This window comes from Siniperca chuatsi, linkage group LG11 (assembly GCF_020085105.1).
Source record: "Siniperca chuatsi isolate FFG_IHB_CAS linkage group LG11, ASM2008510v1, whole genome shotgun sequence".
In the NCBI taxonomy this organism is placed as follows: domain Eukaryota; kingdom Metazoa; phylum Chordata; class Actinopteri; order Centrarchiformes; family Sinipercidae; genus Siniperca; species Siniperca chuatsi.
The window spans coordinates 16027890-16044608 of NC_058052.1; the positions used below are offsets into that span (position 1 = coordinate 16027890).

A 16719-nucleotide genomic window follows, 5' to 3' on the forward strand; every position below is an offset into this window, starting at 1 on the left:
CCCACTGGCAGCCTGAATATCTTCAGAAACAACTGAGTGAGTTAAAGTTTCAAAAGGCATAATATCTCTGCTTGCTGTTATCAATAATCCAACTGCATATTCATGTAACATTGAAATTCAGTGGGGGAAAGTAACTAAGTACATCTAGTCAAGTACTGTGTTAGTAGTGTTGTACTTTTTACTGCAATACATTACTTTAACATCTGTAGTTACTAGTTACTTATCAGATTAAGATTTTGACACAAAACTGATCACAAAACGTGATCAGTTTACAAAAGATGATGCACTGTTATAGATTAAACTACCTAAAAGTATAGAAAGCAGTTAAGTCAGCTTCACCTCCAACTACAACATTAAAGTACTGCTTACATGTCAGTGCATCAGTAATTATATAATTTAGAATATAATAATATAACACTGACAGGGGCCACTCGACATGCAGTAATGAGTACTTTTACTTTTATACATTAAGTACATTTTGTTGCTGACACTTTTACATAATGTCAGCAAAATTGTCAATGACTCTTATTGTAATGGAGTATTTTCACTGTGACTGCTGCAAAACAAGGCTCTAAACACCTGCGCAGTAGGCTTAAAGGTCTTCCTAACGTGATCACTTTGGTTCCCTTCCTCCGGACTGATCTCTTTAGTCAGTTCAAGTGTCATGTAATCTCTTGTAAGGAGCTTGGTTGGATCCCAAATAAACAGTCTCGCTTGTTGAAATCTGAATGACTTAATTCCAGACAAGGGATCTGGGTTGAGGAACTTTAAGCCACTAGTGTGTCAACAAATGGTTCAAAAGGTGGGATTTATATGTAACAAAATGACACAGAAAGCAGAAACAATGAATGGTTGTGAATTAAAAGCAGGGTCTGAATGATGATACACATCAGAACTTTTTTCCTGTCACATGAAAATGACATTATTGATACACAAGGAATTAAGCTGTTAGCTGTTTCAGTATATTTCATCTTTCTGAAAACACACACACACACACACACACACACACACACACACACACACACACACACACACACACACACACACACACACACACACACACACACACACACACACACACACACACACACACAAAGCACTATGAATGACTGAGTTTTAATGTTCATTCTTGACCTTGGAAACATCAGTCGACAAAACAATCTCTACCTCAAGGTCTATTTAGCGGCTATTCTGGAGCTTTTGATCACATCACTTCATCTTCAAAAGAAGTCTACCCACTTGTCAGATATGTGGATGTTAAAAATTCCATTTTAAAAATTTCATTTGTCTATACGGCTACATGGATGAGAAGACCTTAAAGTTCTATGAAAAAATGGAAATTTGTACGTCTACATTTCCATGACAACTGGGCAGACTGGATCTGCTGATTAAGATGATGAAAGGTCCAGGACTGCTACTAAATGGACCTTGAGGTGAGATTGTTTTGTCAAGCACTATTAATGTTTCAGCATCCTCCTTTGCTCCAGTCTCATCTTGAGCTCTGAAACCAGTGCATTGTTCACAGTGTCCTGTCTGGTCATCACTGACTTCTTTTTAGGTTTGGGTACCACTGTGGCTGAGATGGTGGGTACCGCCCACTGCCTCTCCCCTGACATGTAGTGGGGTGGTGGAGGGGGCAGAGTTGGGGCGCAAGGTGGCGTGGGTGGGGGCCAGGATCTCACAACATTGCTGACATTGTTGTTATAGTTAACATTCTCCACGATGACCTCCGGCTCCCGCTCTTCCTCTTCCACTCTGAATTTCTCTCCGGGAGTTTCTGGTTTCTTGAAGGGATTTTTGAAGTTCCAGGTGTGCTGGTTCCTTGGCCTCCTCCTTATGCGGCGGTTAGGCAGGATCCGGTTGGACTTTTTGTTGCGCATGAATGTTGCAGTGGAGATGATTACTGTGATTATGACCGTGAGAGTAATGATACCGGCAAGCATGCCTAGGATTTGCAATGGCTTGTTTCTACTCTGCATCAAAAATGATCCCAAAGGCCCCCCACTGAGTTGGGTCTGTAAAAGAGCACAGGGAGAATTCACATCCATGGGACTGAAGTCATAGTCTGTCACACAAAGATTAACTTCTATATACTGTCCCGTGTATGTACTTTAGTATTAAATGTATTCATCATTTGGCCAAAAATATCATGTGAGGTGAAAAATACAAAACTGTGTAAAATCCAGAAATGAATGACTGCAAATGTACTGCCATCATACTGTTTGTATAAAAACAGAATATTTGTCTGTTTCCTGGTGGATGTCTTGCAAATGAAACACTACAAATGATGATTGTTCTACTGTTTTATATTTTGTCAAGACAAGATCAGAGAGGTTGACTGGGAAACAAATAGCTGAGACCATCCAGCATCTGAGAATAAATATATGAATTCATGTGAAAATGAAAAAGCACAACTGCTTTGTTTATTTTGAAAAAAACCATGGGAACATGTTGAGAGGACAGTTTATATTGTGCTCCTGTACTCTTTTACAGACACAGCCTTGTTCAACCACCAAATCCTTTCAAAATGAATTGCTACAAATTCTTGGTACCACAAAAACAGCAGTTCTGCTGTGCTGATGATCTCAAGGCAAGCTTCATTTATGGCACAGGCCTCCTTATAATCTTTCTGATCTTGCCCTGAGATTGTACACGGGACTTTTTCACAGAGTTCCAGTATATAAGAGTTGAAATGAAGATTGTCAGTGAAATGGCGAAGGTGACAACGGTCAAACAAATCCCAAATACAGCCCCTGGACGTTTCCTTAGGCCCAAGAAGTAAGAGAATAATCTGGATTTGATCTGAAAACATGACAATTGCATTTGTGTGAGATTTTTTATGACTGCAAATCTTTAATTGCTACCTAAGCAAACATCTGATATGGGTTATTCTGCAGAAAAGCTGCACCTTCACATACAAATTGATCAGATGTTTCAACACATAATCTAGATATAAACTGATAATGGGGAAGGATTAAACAGATAAGTAGAACAGTTGCTATTTACAGTATATTTTAACTAATAACTGCAGCTCCACTTTTGATCAAACGTTAGCTTCAGGGCTTGCATTACAAATAGTTGATAATTACCCACTGTGAATATGGAGGGAATAAGCAGTCACACTATATCCTCAGCAGAACCAATTCCTTCTTTATGTTCTAGGCTACAGTGCAGTGAAAATGTTTTTACACTATATTTATTTATTTATTTAATTTAATATAAGTATATATTACATATACTATTAAGTATAAAATGTAAATTTCTATTTATTTTCTTGATTTTTAAAATACTGTTGGAAATTGGGTGGTGCAAAGAAGTTACACAAGGCTTTGTTGGATAAAAAAAGCATAATTGCTACAATTTTCTATATAATACTCATAACCTGTAGTTACAGCTAGAATAAGCAGCATAAGACATGAAATGATGATGATATTTTTGTCACTAACATAATTAATCACTGATGAATTAATAGTTGCGCACTCTATTTTTCCTGTATTTGAAGTGTGTAATTTCTGTGGTAAATCTGTAGAATTCATCATATTGTATAGATATGACCCCTATGGGTTTAAGTGACATATTGCTACTCATCTACTTTGTTGCAACTTACAGCTTCAGTTATGTCGATCTTGACGACTGCAGTAGTGCTGAAGGACGGCTGGCCTCGGTCCCGGGCCTGCACCACGAGTGACCAGGTACAGTCTCTCTGCTTGGTGATGTTATGAATGATCGCCATTGACTTGATGTAAGACTTGAGCATGATCTCCCCTGAGTCAGCATCAATTTCAAAGATGTTGTTGTCTGGCTCAGCTTTCATGATGGCATACTCGATAACATTGTTGGGTACTTCTGCATCATCGTCTACAGCCTGCGTAGATGTAGATGCATTTAATCAAAAAACAGAATGGTACTTACATTATTCTTGAGCTTCACTTTATCTGACATAGTACATCACGAAAGAGCAAATACCTCTATTTTCACTGGTGCTCCAATCACCATAGTCGTCTCGAGGAAGTTGTCATTGAATGCAGGTGGGTGGTCATTCAGATCCAACACAGTCACAAAGACCTCAGCCAGGCTGTACTTCCCCTCTGCGTCCTCTGCCTTTACATAGAAGTTATACTTGGACCTCACCTCTGCATCCAAGCTTGCCCACGGCTGGGTGTAGATGATCCCAGATGCAGGCTGGATCAGGAACCTGTAAATCGTGACTTGATTTAGGAAAGTTAATTCAGATTTACCATATTAACACACAGTCTTGAATATTTTAGACTGATTATGATTACTGTGTAAACCTTTATTTTGTTCTTAGGGTAGACTGACTGAGAATGTATACTCTATTTTCTGATGTGAGCATTTTGCTCAAGACCACCTTTGTGTAAGGATAGGTAGCACTTCACACTCACGCCTAGATTTTCTCATTTACTGCAGGGATTTGGGGCTTTAGATTTACTATTACTTAGGCTACTGATAGCCCTAACCTAAATCCGACAGGTCAGAACTTTAAGAGAGACAATTAGGTGTAGAAACTTAGCTTTTTAGCTGAGCAAACAGAAAATAGATTATATTACTCCTGGAATGCATCATTTTTTGAAAGTTCATGAATGGGTTTGAAAAGTTTACAAAGAATTAAAGTAACTTTTCAAACAAGATGTATATGTTGCACTTAAAACTTTAAAGCAGTAGTTCAACATTTTGGGAAATAAGTTTATTCATTTTTTTTTTCTGAAAGTGAGATAATACCACTGCGTAAAGTATGGAGCTACAGGCAATTAGCTTAGCTTAGCATAAAGACTGGAAGCAGAAACAAACTAGCCTGGCTATCTTCAAAGTTATAAAATTCACCTTCCAGCATGTCTAAAACTAACTAACTAACATGTTGTAACCTGTACATAAACAGAAATGTAAAAATGACAATTTGTGGTTTTATGGGGAGTTATGTTTGGAACAAGTGGAAACACTGCAGAGATATAACATACCGGGCAGTTGGATAAAGCAGCACCCAACTCCTCCTAAAACCACAAACTGGCGTTTTTAGATTTCTGTGAACAAACAAGATACAACAAGTTTATAGTAATAATAGTGAGCTGTAGAGGTGCTGGTAGGCAGACATTTTAACTTTGGAGAGAGCCAGGCTAGCTGCTTCCCCTAATTCCACTCTTTATGCTAAGCTAGGCTAATCACTTCCTGGCTCTACCTCCATACTTAACACATAGACAGGAGAGTGTCGATCCTCTCATCTAACTCAAAAAGAAAGCAAATAAGTGTATTTCCCAAAATGTTCAACTATTCTTAAGTATCACTTTACTGTCCCACATCAATAAACTTTAGACATGAAAGATTGAACTGTAAACATACAGAGCAAGAGTGGAGTTAGACTGACTTGTTTAGTTACCCTACAGTGACTTTGTCACAGTGCAAAGGTAGTCAGAAGCAAAGAGCAATCTATTTTCTCCTCCAATCCCATTAGAGGATTAACAAAGAGAGAGGGCGAGCAGGCAAAGATCAGGATTGCATGGTCTTGTGTAAAAAAAAGTCATGTCAGAAATATAAAATGCTAAATCTTTGCAGATGCAGAAGCAAGAAATGTAGCCATGTATTGCTTCATAACAAATTTCACATTCAAAGAGGCATTTTGGAGTAATCTGAGGTGACACAGTTTCCAAATGGTTTTGACGAAATAAGTATGCACTAAGATAAAAGTGTTCTAAATCTCTCTCCTCTGCTTATTTTGGAAATCCCTCTCCTGGATGTCATGTGACATCACATATCTCGCATCGCATATAACGCATCGCTAAAGAGCTCAGAATCTGTACTGAGAGGTCCAAAAACACTTTGTTTCTACCTATATTTCATTGTACAAAGCAAGTAATTTATTGGTAACAGATTCAACATGTCCTTACTCTGTCTGTTTACTTTGGCACTGCACATTACAGGTTCACGTTTCCTTTGCTTTACTGTTCTAAATGTTTCCAAATCCAGGTCCTCTAAGACATGCAGATAAAAATGTGATTGAAAAAACAAACAATTTTTTGAACAATTACTGTACTGATTGTCACAGTGTTGAGATGTGTTAGGTACTAACTTTGTATAAAACGCAGGTGATCTTTAGGACTGTATCTGCAGTGGTATGAAAGGAAAGGCAAGCTGTGGGTATACTGTGTGTTATTTTCACTAAAAGAGAACAGTGACCACTGAGCCTTTTTCTCAGAAGTTAAACTTCTACTGGAAATATAATAAAAATTGAATTGAGTGAAAATACCAGCAAATCCTCTGAGGGACTACAGTGCTTAGATGCAATAAACAGAACCAAGTCCTAATATGAAAAACAAGTCTTTTGTCATATTTCTGTATAGCTTTCAGGCAGATGTGTTTTTGCTGTAGGTGGGCTTCATATACTGTACACTAGTATAGTAGTCTAAAATTAAAACACCACATTGAGGCTCAGATCCAATTTCTGTCATTTTATGCAGCTATTTTCTTGAGATAAGTGTGCCTTAGATGTTTTTTTATGAACAGGGTGGTCTGTTTTTCTACTGCTGACAAATACTCATGGTATCAGCTGCTAATAATGTTGTATAAGCATTTGGGATTCTTTAAAAAAAATATATTTTCATTCTCATTTGCTGGAATGTCACCACTTCCACCACAAAGTTTACACTGACATATTCACTATACAAGGACCAATGAATAGACACAGGGGAGGCAGCAAAAAGGTAGTCTCGCACTTTGAAGACACGATTTGGTTGGAATCTGTAATTTTCATTTATTTTTCTTGTGCAGAATAAAAAACAAATTCTTACCCCTGGAAGGATTTAGATTTTAAATGTCTTATTTTGACAGCAAGATAATGCTGTTTAAGCACTGATAAGTAAATGTCAGTAGTTGAATGTGTGGAGGTGTATTGTGGTTGAGATATTACATCCAGATATCTAGATAGAATAATAGCGTTATGAAGATGAAAGGAATTTGAAGGGGGTGCCTCTTGTGAAAAGAGCCCATTTCTTTCAGTTTAAGTTACAGTCTTATACTCACAAGTCAGCCCCTGATCCGTAGATAGAGTATTTCACTTCACCCCAAGGCCCTGAGTCCGGGTCTGTTGCCTGTAGACAAACAGAAAAGACAGATTATAGATACAAAAAAATATGAGTTTGGTTGTAGCACTTGACCAATATTGTGTGTGCCTTCTCTTTACTTACTTACTTATTCTGATAAACCTCAAAATATTGATGTTAGATTTGTTTGTATCTCTTTATTAAACTGAATGAGCAGAAAAGAGAACTGTCTGCCACCATGAACTCAGTAAACTGAATGAATCTATGCTGGATTGGAACATGATGTTACAGGGGGCAGCTATAAAAAGACTGACTTTTTGATGTCATAGGAACATCATCATGGGCATCAGCTAATCTGTCTGTCTGTCGCTGCAGGGATGCCTGTTCGCTGTCCCCATGTGTCCAAGGTCACTTGTTGACTGTTCTTTTATCTGATTGAAATTGCCTAGGATCAACGAAATGAGCCTATGTGGTGTTCACGCAAGGGCAGGATTTATTAGTGAGCCTCCCTGTTGCTTTGAGCCTCTGCAGGGCGCTGATATGAACTGACAAGGGCGAAGGAAGAGATAATCCAAAAAAACATCTATCTATCTATCTATCTATCTATCTATCTATCTATCTATCTATCTATCTATCTATCTATCTATCTATCTATCTATCTATCTATCTATCTATCTATCTATCTATCTATCTATCTATCTATCTATCTATCTATCTATCTATCGTTTTTAAACTAAATGACCCTGAAAACCCAACACGTCCTTAAAAGTGTTCATGTTATTTCTGCACATATTTTTGTGCTGCAGCTGCATGTGCTACAAAGCATTAGGAGGAAAAAATCTGGGAATTTGGTGTTACACAACAAAATGAAAGTGATAGCCATCTGGCAGCTTACCTCGCCTAGCTTTTATCTACATGTTTTCACATATTATCCCAACCCCCACTGCCCAAAAAGTCTACATTTAGGGAATTAATGGCCCTCTCGGGCATTTTGTTAAAATCAGCATTCATCTTTAGCTCAGAGTGACGTACATTGGTGATGGCATGTATTTTTAGACAGGATGAAGACTCGCTCACCGTGACTGACACCACATTGGAGCCACCGGGTGAGTTTTCTGGAATTCTGGCGATGTAGTAATCTGAGGAGAATTTGGGAGCGTTGTCATTGGTGTCCAGGAGATGAATGACAATGTCTGCTGTGGCACTGAATCTCTCAGGCGTATCGATCTCAACTGCAAGTAGCTAAAGAGGAGAAAGGTTAGAAATAAATCAGTGAAAAAGAGCAATATACGACAGACGCAGATGTCATTTGTTGAGAAATGTTTGCATTTGTGATATTTAATCCCATTTCAATCCACTTTTGGTGCGATGTGTTAACCTTGTATGTAAGAAAATGGTGTTTCTCATAGTCCATGGCAGCAGAGTCTTCTACTAAGATTGTGACCTGGGCCTCATTGAGTACAGTCTGAGGAACGACTCGCAGCATCCTTCCTGGTCCGATCAGTCTCAGATTGAATTTAGCATTCGCACCCTGCAAGAGCACAACACACATCCTCATATTATTAACAATGTCTCATTAGTGAAAATGACAGAGTTAGGTTATACATGCATGAATCTATTTATAGTAATATGCATTTGTTACAAAGCTATCACAAACAAGCAGACATACAGTATAATCCATGTAGTTTATAGTCTATTCAATCAATATAAAAGCTTTGTATCTTTTCATTATTACAGTAATGTATGAGAAATCAATAGGACATCAGTAGCAGCAGTAATATTCTTTGTGAACACAATATCATTGGACAAAGAGAGCTCGCCCTGATGTAATAGTATTATCAGAGAATACATTTGGTGAACATCAGCCATTTGGACAAGGCTCATCCAAGGAGCTGGAAAACACAGAGCCTTGCATAAACTGACAAATGGCATAGTTAGGGAGCACCTTTTAATTTGTGTTGGCTTACTTTCAAATTCATGCAATTTTAAAAGGATAGTCTGTGCTAATGGCAAGCTTAAAGTAATTTCATAGACAGAAAGGCAGACACTAGCCTGAACACAATGTTGTGGTACAATGAATGTTTATTCATTATATTACCTGATCAGAGTCGTTGACTGTGATTTTCAGTCCCCGGAGTATCTCTCCCTCCGGTGGATGCTCATACATGGTCAACTCAAACATGTTCTGTGGGCCATTTTCTCCATAGAAAGTAGGTGGATTATTGTTCAGGTCCACCACACGGATCACCACGGTGGTCACCCCATAATCCATGAGTCTGCCTTCAGGACTTACTTCTGATGCCTGGACACAGGGGGTAAAAGTTATGCAGGTCAGCCCACATATATCACATATGTAGTCAGTAGATGAGCCTGTGAGATATTTTATCTACCAGTTTCACCAGATCTGTTGATCAGTTGACTGAATTTTACTCAACCATTTTAAGCATTTGCTGTGATTTCATATGCTAGGCTATCTCATGTAAAATTTCTCATTTTCTGCATTTGATCCATTGTTTATTCTCTTTATGAATATACTGTAACAATGACTAAGATCTATTAAATGTAATGTATACTGTACAATCTTTAAGGTGGACTCATGCAAAAAAGTAAAAACAGCAATGAAAAATGCAAAAACTTTTTATTTACTGTAAAACAGAATGGATGAATGAACCTCAACTTACCTTGACTTTAATGTTAAAGATTTCTCTCTTCAGATAAATGGGTAGAGTCAGCAGAGTGATACAACCGCTTGTTTTATTGATGCTAAAAACACCGTCGTCACCTGGCGAGACAAGCAACAGACAGACCTATGGGCACTTTTGCTTTATTTCAAAATCATTCCAGTCTCCTTTGAGTGAAATACTTACCATCGTCAAAGGAATAACGGATTGGATTCGGGTTTCCCACATCGCCATCTTTGGCTACAACAGTGAATATTTCAGATCCCTGTGGGAGAAGATCATCGGAAAGTTTTTGCTGTTAAATCAATAGTGAAACAAGAATAACAATGAGTTAAAGACATACATGAATGACCTGCTACACAGCTGGTTTACTGTAAAATATAAGGATTATACATATTTTTCCAATAACTGGTACTTGATATATTTTTCTGTCAATAAAGATGTTCCAAAACACCTTGTACAAAAATGAAGCAGGAATTTTAATTGAATCACCTTGTGGCTGGTGCACAGCTAGTCAAAACATACCACAAAAATCTATTCTGCACCTGATCTTCATCTTTGAGTCTTCAAAGGTAGCTACATTGAAATGTCATGGTCCTAATTATTCCCTTTTGGATGAAAGTCAGAATATGTTATCTCTCTGCTATGACACGCTCCTGCAGTGACATTTTGTGACTGAGGAGATAATGTGGCTTTCACCTGCTGTGAGAAAAGCTATGAAGAAGGCAGCATGGGCATCACTGTAAAATGCCAGCAATGAAAGCTGTATGATATGAGGTAATGCTGCCCTGGGTTTTGGGCTCTTTTGTTGGTTCTTATTTATACTGTGATTATAGAAATAAATTGCATTCACTATATTAGGTTAGGTTATTGTAATACAAAAGAAACATATGACAGAAATTATAAGAACTTTATAAAATGTGTAAAGACTTGTGCTATAGTTGTTATACAAACTCTTGTGTTTTTAGTTAAAGGGCACAGTCAAAGCAGAATGTCTCTGAAGGATGTTTTCATACTCACTGGCACTGAGATTTCATAAACGTAGCCAAAATATGGTGTCCCAATAAAAGATGGTGGAGTGTCCTGTGCATCAATCACATTGATTGTCAGGGTAGCAGACGATGACATAAACTGCTCCTTGCCATTAAAATTACCACCACCATCCTGGAACAAAGTGGAACACAGTTTAAATCTGCATTTAAAAAAAAGACATAATGTCATGGTTTTGGGTTTGTGTTCATCTATTTCCTGTTTTATTTTGTAATGTGTTCGGCCTCATGTGTCTCGTATAGTTTTACTTCCTGTCTTTGTTTACTTTCCCCTCTAGTTTTGATTGTTTGCCCCGCCCTAATTAGTTTCACCTGTGTCTAATTATCCTGCCCTCACCTGTGTATTTAAGTCTGTGTGCTTATTTTGTTCTGTGTCAGATTGTCTTTGTTAATTGTTGTCAAGTGGCCTAGCTAGTTCCCCAGTGTTTTTTTTAATTGAAAATGAAAGTACACTATTGCACGACAAACAGAGTTTTGATACACCCATTACCTTTGCAAAGACAGTGACAAAGTGTGTCTTTGTTTTCTCATAGTCCAACATTTCTCCAGATTTGATACGAAGGACACCACTGTGTCTGTCGATGGCAAACAAAGTGGACTGAGGATTCTGTAACAGGACAAAAGCAGGATTTCAAAAGCGTGCACATACAGAAACACATTTTAGGTCACATGAGTAAAGGCCAGCTTAAACCCCATTTACAGCCACTCATGTGAGATATCATGAAAAGCCGTCAGATGGCTGCATAAAAACACTCTGTAGCCACTTAAATTAGGCCACATCTTGTATAAAGTGTATCTCTTTGTCCATCTGGATGTAAAGAGCCCATATGCTCAAGGACAGGGCAGTCAGGTGAAAGCTGCTGCGTCAAGATATGCACTGCCTCACTTGTCACTATCATTTCAGGCCAGCTGTTCATGGTCCTAATAGTCCAAAAGTGCAAACTAACATTCCCTGCCAAAGCAGCCCTCTAAGCCTCCAATACCTGACACAAATGTAATTGTGATTTAATCCCCATTCTCATAACTACACCAGCATATTCAAGCACACGTGCACAAATACACACGAGTACTGGAAAATCTGATAACCTCGTCAGTACATGCAGATTAACGTTAGAACTGGCCAGTTTCAGCTAGAGTTTAATATTAGGAGCTTATTGCTTATTTACACACTGTATTCATTTATTGCAGAAGTCAGAGTGGGTGGGATGTGACTGGGCAGGGTTTTTTTTTTTTTCTACTGCCGAGTGATACCTGGAGGTAGAAGGTGACTGAGCCACCTGAGCCTGTGTCTCTGTCCACTGCCTCAGCTTTGTAGATGCTGCTGCCAGACTCAGTTGTCTAAAATGTGAAACACAAACTAATTCAGGTCACAGCGTATAGGGCTTAAAAAGAAATTATGTTCATAAAGCATACACTTTTTTGCTTAACCTACTTCCAGTACATCAATGATTGCCGGCATGTTTTGAAATTCAGGTTTTTCATCATTTGCATCCATTACAAATATTGTGACTCTTTCCACAACCTAAGAAAGAAACCCACATGAAACATGTTCAAGTTTTTTAGTTTGATTCATTATAAGGGATGGCATTAAATGGCAAAATCACACATTGATATAGGTGTTAATACCTTGCTTTGCCCATCTGTGATGCTGACAAGAACATCAATAGAATCTTGTTTCTGAGCAGAGATGGAGTTTAAGGATTATATGTTAAGTTTAAAGGCATATCAATAATTTCTTCTACCCTAATGTCCTGAGGCCTATGCTAAGTTTACCTCTCTGTCCAGCTGTTCCACCAATGTGATGTTTCCGGATATGGGGTCGATCCTGAAGTATTCTTTTGACCCTGGATCAAAGGAAAGGCCATATCTCACCTCCTGGCCTTCAGGGTCTGTGCCATTGAGACAATAGATCTGTGTACCTAAAAGACAATGTCATAATTTAGTCAAATTAGCCTAAGCTGTTATAGGCATATTTGGAAGAGTGAAAACCTTAATCTTTCAAAAAAAAGTGTACATTCTTAAATTTAAGAATTAAAAAATAACTTTGTAAAACTGGTTCCAAATGCAATATTAACCAGTCTCTAACTAGCAGTCGAGAGTAGTTAACCCATTGTTTGGGCAAAACTGCTGTGGAACAAACTAGGATGAGACACTGTAGGCAGCAGTATAATAAGTTCCCTGACTGATGGCAGGTGTAAAGGGACAGCTGCACCACATTCTCAGACAGCAAACTGTCCCTCAACAGGTGGCACCAGCAGATGAGCATGTTAGTGTGAGTATGCACATGCCACACAACATCTGTTCATCTATCAAAGACTATTTAACATCCTGGACTCTATATTGGCAACCAAAACATGCCATTTTGTTGATTGGTTGTTCCACCAGCCTATTAGCTGTTTACACGAGATGACCTGCATGTCAGAGGTTGCGCTCACCAACAGCCGTGTCCTCTGAGAGGCTGAACAGTGCCAGGTTACCATTGTGGCTGTAGGGTCCATTGTCGTAGAAATAGGGGGCAAAGTCTGCTTGTGCTGAGGACAGAGACATAAAACCACCATTTAATGCTTGAAAGTTTAATGTAATTCAGCTTATAAAGTGAGACTATGTAACTTTTTAAAAGAATGAATAACAGTCTCCCTCTTTACAAATTGAAATCTGAATTCACAAGTTAAACACACCCTTAATCAGTTTAGTACACTCAGGGTTTTTGCAACAGTTTTACTTGGTCTGGTGTGACCAGTAGCTTATGGTGCTAATGTTAGCAAACTTAAGTTAGATATTGCTGTTTTGTTCCTTACATTACTCAGTCAGTTTGAAAACTTTATGACTCTTCTCTTCTGTTGCTACTGTTACACTGTTTTTAGAATTTATTGCGCTTACGCCTCCTGCTTTCTCAGTCACTTTGCCTGGGATTACAGCTGAGTTACGTCAACCTACTAAAATACCTTTTCTATACATAGACCTGAGATCTCTGGTGGCAGAAATAATGCTGTTTTTATTTGTAATATCACATTCATCTAAATACTTATTTTTTTTAGCTATATAACTGACATTACCTTTTGAAACCAAATTCATGAATAAATAAAAAATAATCAATCAGTATGATAGTCATACAGAGTATAAATTCACACATACCTAATAAGAGCAACCAACCAAGGCAAGAACATGAATGATTTGAAAACAGAATAAAATTCAATAATAAACTGAGAAATTTACAATCATCAATCTTGAAGCTCTCAAATGTATCTGAACAGCATTCACAATCCGATCACAGAAACACAACAACTGTAAGCAGAGAATTAGAAGTGAAACTTACCAAAGCAAGCATGCACAAACACAAAAAGCAGTGGCAAATGTAATATCTTTACATTCTTCATCCTAAAGAATCAAGTCATGAAAGCGCACCATAAAGACGGCGCCGTCGAGAGTCCTGTGCATGAGATGCAGCTCTCAAGGTGTTTGTGGGCGACTGGAGAAGGCTAAAGGCAGATGCTCACATGCTAATCCAATGACACATCTTAAGAGTTACACCTGGGCCCCCTCAGTCCAACTCGGCTTCTTCAACCACCAATCCACAGGAGATGGCTCTGTCAAACAAGGATATACCGTAACTTTGCAGATGATGGACAGGTATATTTTAGACTTTTTCTGATGTAGTGCAACAGCTTTCATTTACCACAACTAATATATAAACATTGAAATTTTCTGATAATGTCTAAATGCCTTCATTCATAAAAAAGATGCTTGTGTCTGAAGGCAGGAAAGCTAAACTGTAAAAATATTATGACTTTACAAATGTCACATTATACTTGTCAGTGATTGTTTCAATACTATTCATCAGTCTGATACATATAAATAAATAAATACTGTCATTACAAACTTTACTCTCAGGATGTGAACTTTGATAAATGCCTAAAACTTAGATTTATCGACTGTTTTTGGATAATCACAATTTCAGCTATTGAAATATTTTGCTTGTTAACATTTGGACTATGTTACTTTATTAACATCCACACAGTCTTTACTGAATTGTAACTAATAGAAAGTGCCACTCCTTCATGAATGAGAATTCTGTATTAAATGTAACTTCTGTAATCTGCCCTTTTTAACTTGAACTATTTTACATAAAGTGCTGTGACCAACTCTCTCGTAGACAAAGTGGAGGGATTAACATGATGCAGAAACTGTACCGTTACTGGTCAGCGTTTTACCCATCTTGTATACAGCGCCATCTGCTATGCATTCCACAACAATCTGTCGCATTAGGAAAAAGAGAAACTCCACTATTTACTCTAAGATAATCATAAAACAGGATGATGGAGATAACAGCCATGAATGATCTGATGAGATTATAGCTCCTGTTTGGGTGTTATGGTAGAAATCATGAAGTGAATGTGTGGCCTGATTACATAAACTGAGAAATCTAAAATGATGATGACAAACAAGGCAGGATGACATTTTTACCGTATCAGAAGGTGTGTTTTATTTTACATGCAAGTATTGTTTATTTCTTTTTTTGGGTTGATTCTTCCTTTCTTTATTAATTTCTCTCATTTCTATGTTCACTATACCAACTGTCTCAATTTAATTAAAAACCCCATTGATTAACTTAATGTCTTTCTGGGACTTTTTGAATGTGTTTTTTTTTGGGGGGGGGGGCTGGTTAATCTTCTTGTTTGATAATCTTATTTGCCACCTAGAGGTAAACTCTTGTAAACAAATGTTATATAATATTAACCCAGTGGTCCATTTTACTAGGATTATATTTCTACAACTACCAACGCATTGACAGAATAAACTATCTTCAAGTTTAAGAGTTAGTTACATTTTTAACATCTTTTTCATCAATCCAGACAAAGTAGGTGAATCCAACATACATATACATTAATAAATCCAAATTGATTTGCTACTACCTAGTGTTTGAAAACATGTACTATAATCTGCACAGGCTATAGATACTGACAAAATAAAATCATTATTGCCATTCCTATGGGGGTACACACAAACAAAACAATTGTATGGTGCCTATGCACACCATTAAAACATCTTGCATGCGAAGGGATGTACACACATGAATAAACCTTTCAGTCCATTCTCAAACTGAAATGAAATTAAATCTACTTTATAATCTGCATGGTATTGGTAGAATGTACAGTATTTAGCATGAGCTCAGTGGCTGCTTGGTGTACAAATTGTGCTTTCAGAAAGCTCTAAGTTGACACACACACACACACACAGGGAGGAAAAGAACGACACGCACATACAGAATGAAAACCATCACATTCAGAGTGATCTCTGGCAGCAGACAAATTCCCTGCATGTACACTGAGGCTTTCAGATTGGAAACCTAATGTGTCCAGAAGGCAAAGTATTCAAAGGCGCATCAATGGCTTTTATGCCCTTTAATGCAGAATATGCAAAACTTTCACACGATGGTCACACAATATATATTCACTAGAAAAGATCACCTGTCAGGTTACTTCTGTATGTTGGTGACCATGGCTTCAGCTTTAATTCTCATGGTCCTGGCAGATGGCAGGCCTAAAGATTAACCCACTGTGCTCTAATCTCTCCTCATCTTGTAATGCACAGAGCCTGTTTGTGGTCACACAGGCTCCATCAGACATAAATGTAAAGCACAATTAGCACACACAATGTAATGTTGCTACAAGCAGCCACAGAGTCGACTGGTGGATATGTTGCATACACGTGTGCAACATTATGTGAGTTCACAAATCTGTCATCATCTGTCATAGCAAACCATGACCTTTTGTTTAAAATGTTTAAACCTTCAGATGTGTCAGTGCATGCATTCTGTGATAAAAACCCATCACTGAAGCTTATACATGAAAGTGTCTTTACAATGATGACTGTAAAAAATTAAATGGATAAAAGCTCACTGCTCATCTGTTAGTCATCTTCTTAGTTTCTAATCCC

At 37.8% G+C, this 16719-nt stretch overlaps 1 protein-coding gene across 2 annotated transcripts; it reads right to left on the reverse strand.

Annotated features, from left to right (window-relative positions):
- Positions 1–789: 789 nt before the first annotated feature.
- Positions 790–15365, reverse strand: cdhr1a (cadherin-related family member 1a). 2 transcript variants are annotated; one of them, XM_044213748.1, is made up of 17 exons: positions 14099–14253; positions 13218–13313; positions 12556–12701; positions 12409–12459; positions 12215–12304; positions 12034–12120; positions 11273–11389; positions 10754–10897; positions 9920–9998; positions 9734–9834; positions 9151–9354; positions 8431–8583; positions 8130–8294; positions 7033–7100; positions 3967–4195; positions 3608–3865; positions 790–2015 (listed from the first exon to the last, which is right to left on the reverse strand). In XM_044213748.1, the coding sequence occupies exons 1-17, from the start codon at positions 14157–14159 to the stop codon at positions 1458–1460; spliced, it is 2607 nt and encodes an 868-aa protein (XP_044069683.1). In that variant the 5' UTR covers positions 14160–14253; the 3' UTR covers positions 790–1457. The 2 variants fall into 2 exon arrangements, with proteins under 2 accessions (XP_044069683.1, XP_044069684.1); XM_044213749.1 differs by having other exon boundaries at positions 1882–2802; positions 14099–15365.
- Between the last annotated feature and the right edge of the window lie 1354 nt (positions 15366–16719).

Bases quoted from the DNA above. Each gene is read 5' to 3' on its own strand.
- cdhr1a (XM_044213748.1), bottom strand. From the start codon at position 14,159: ATGAAGAATGTAAAGATATTACATTTGCCACTGCTTTTTGTGTTTGTG. The intron at 12,702-13,217 runs GTGAGCGCAACC...ATTGTCTTTTAG, and splicing joins CTCAGAGGACACGGCTGTTG to GTACACAGATCTATTGTCTC. The intron at 2,016-3,607 runs GTAAGTTGCAAC...GCTCTTTTACAG, and splicing joins AGATCGACATAACTGAAGCT to ACCCAACTCAGTGGGGGGCC.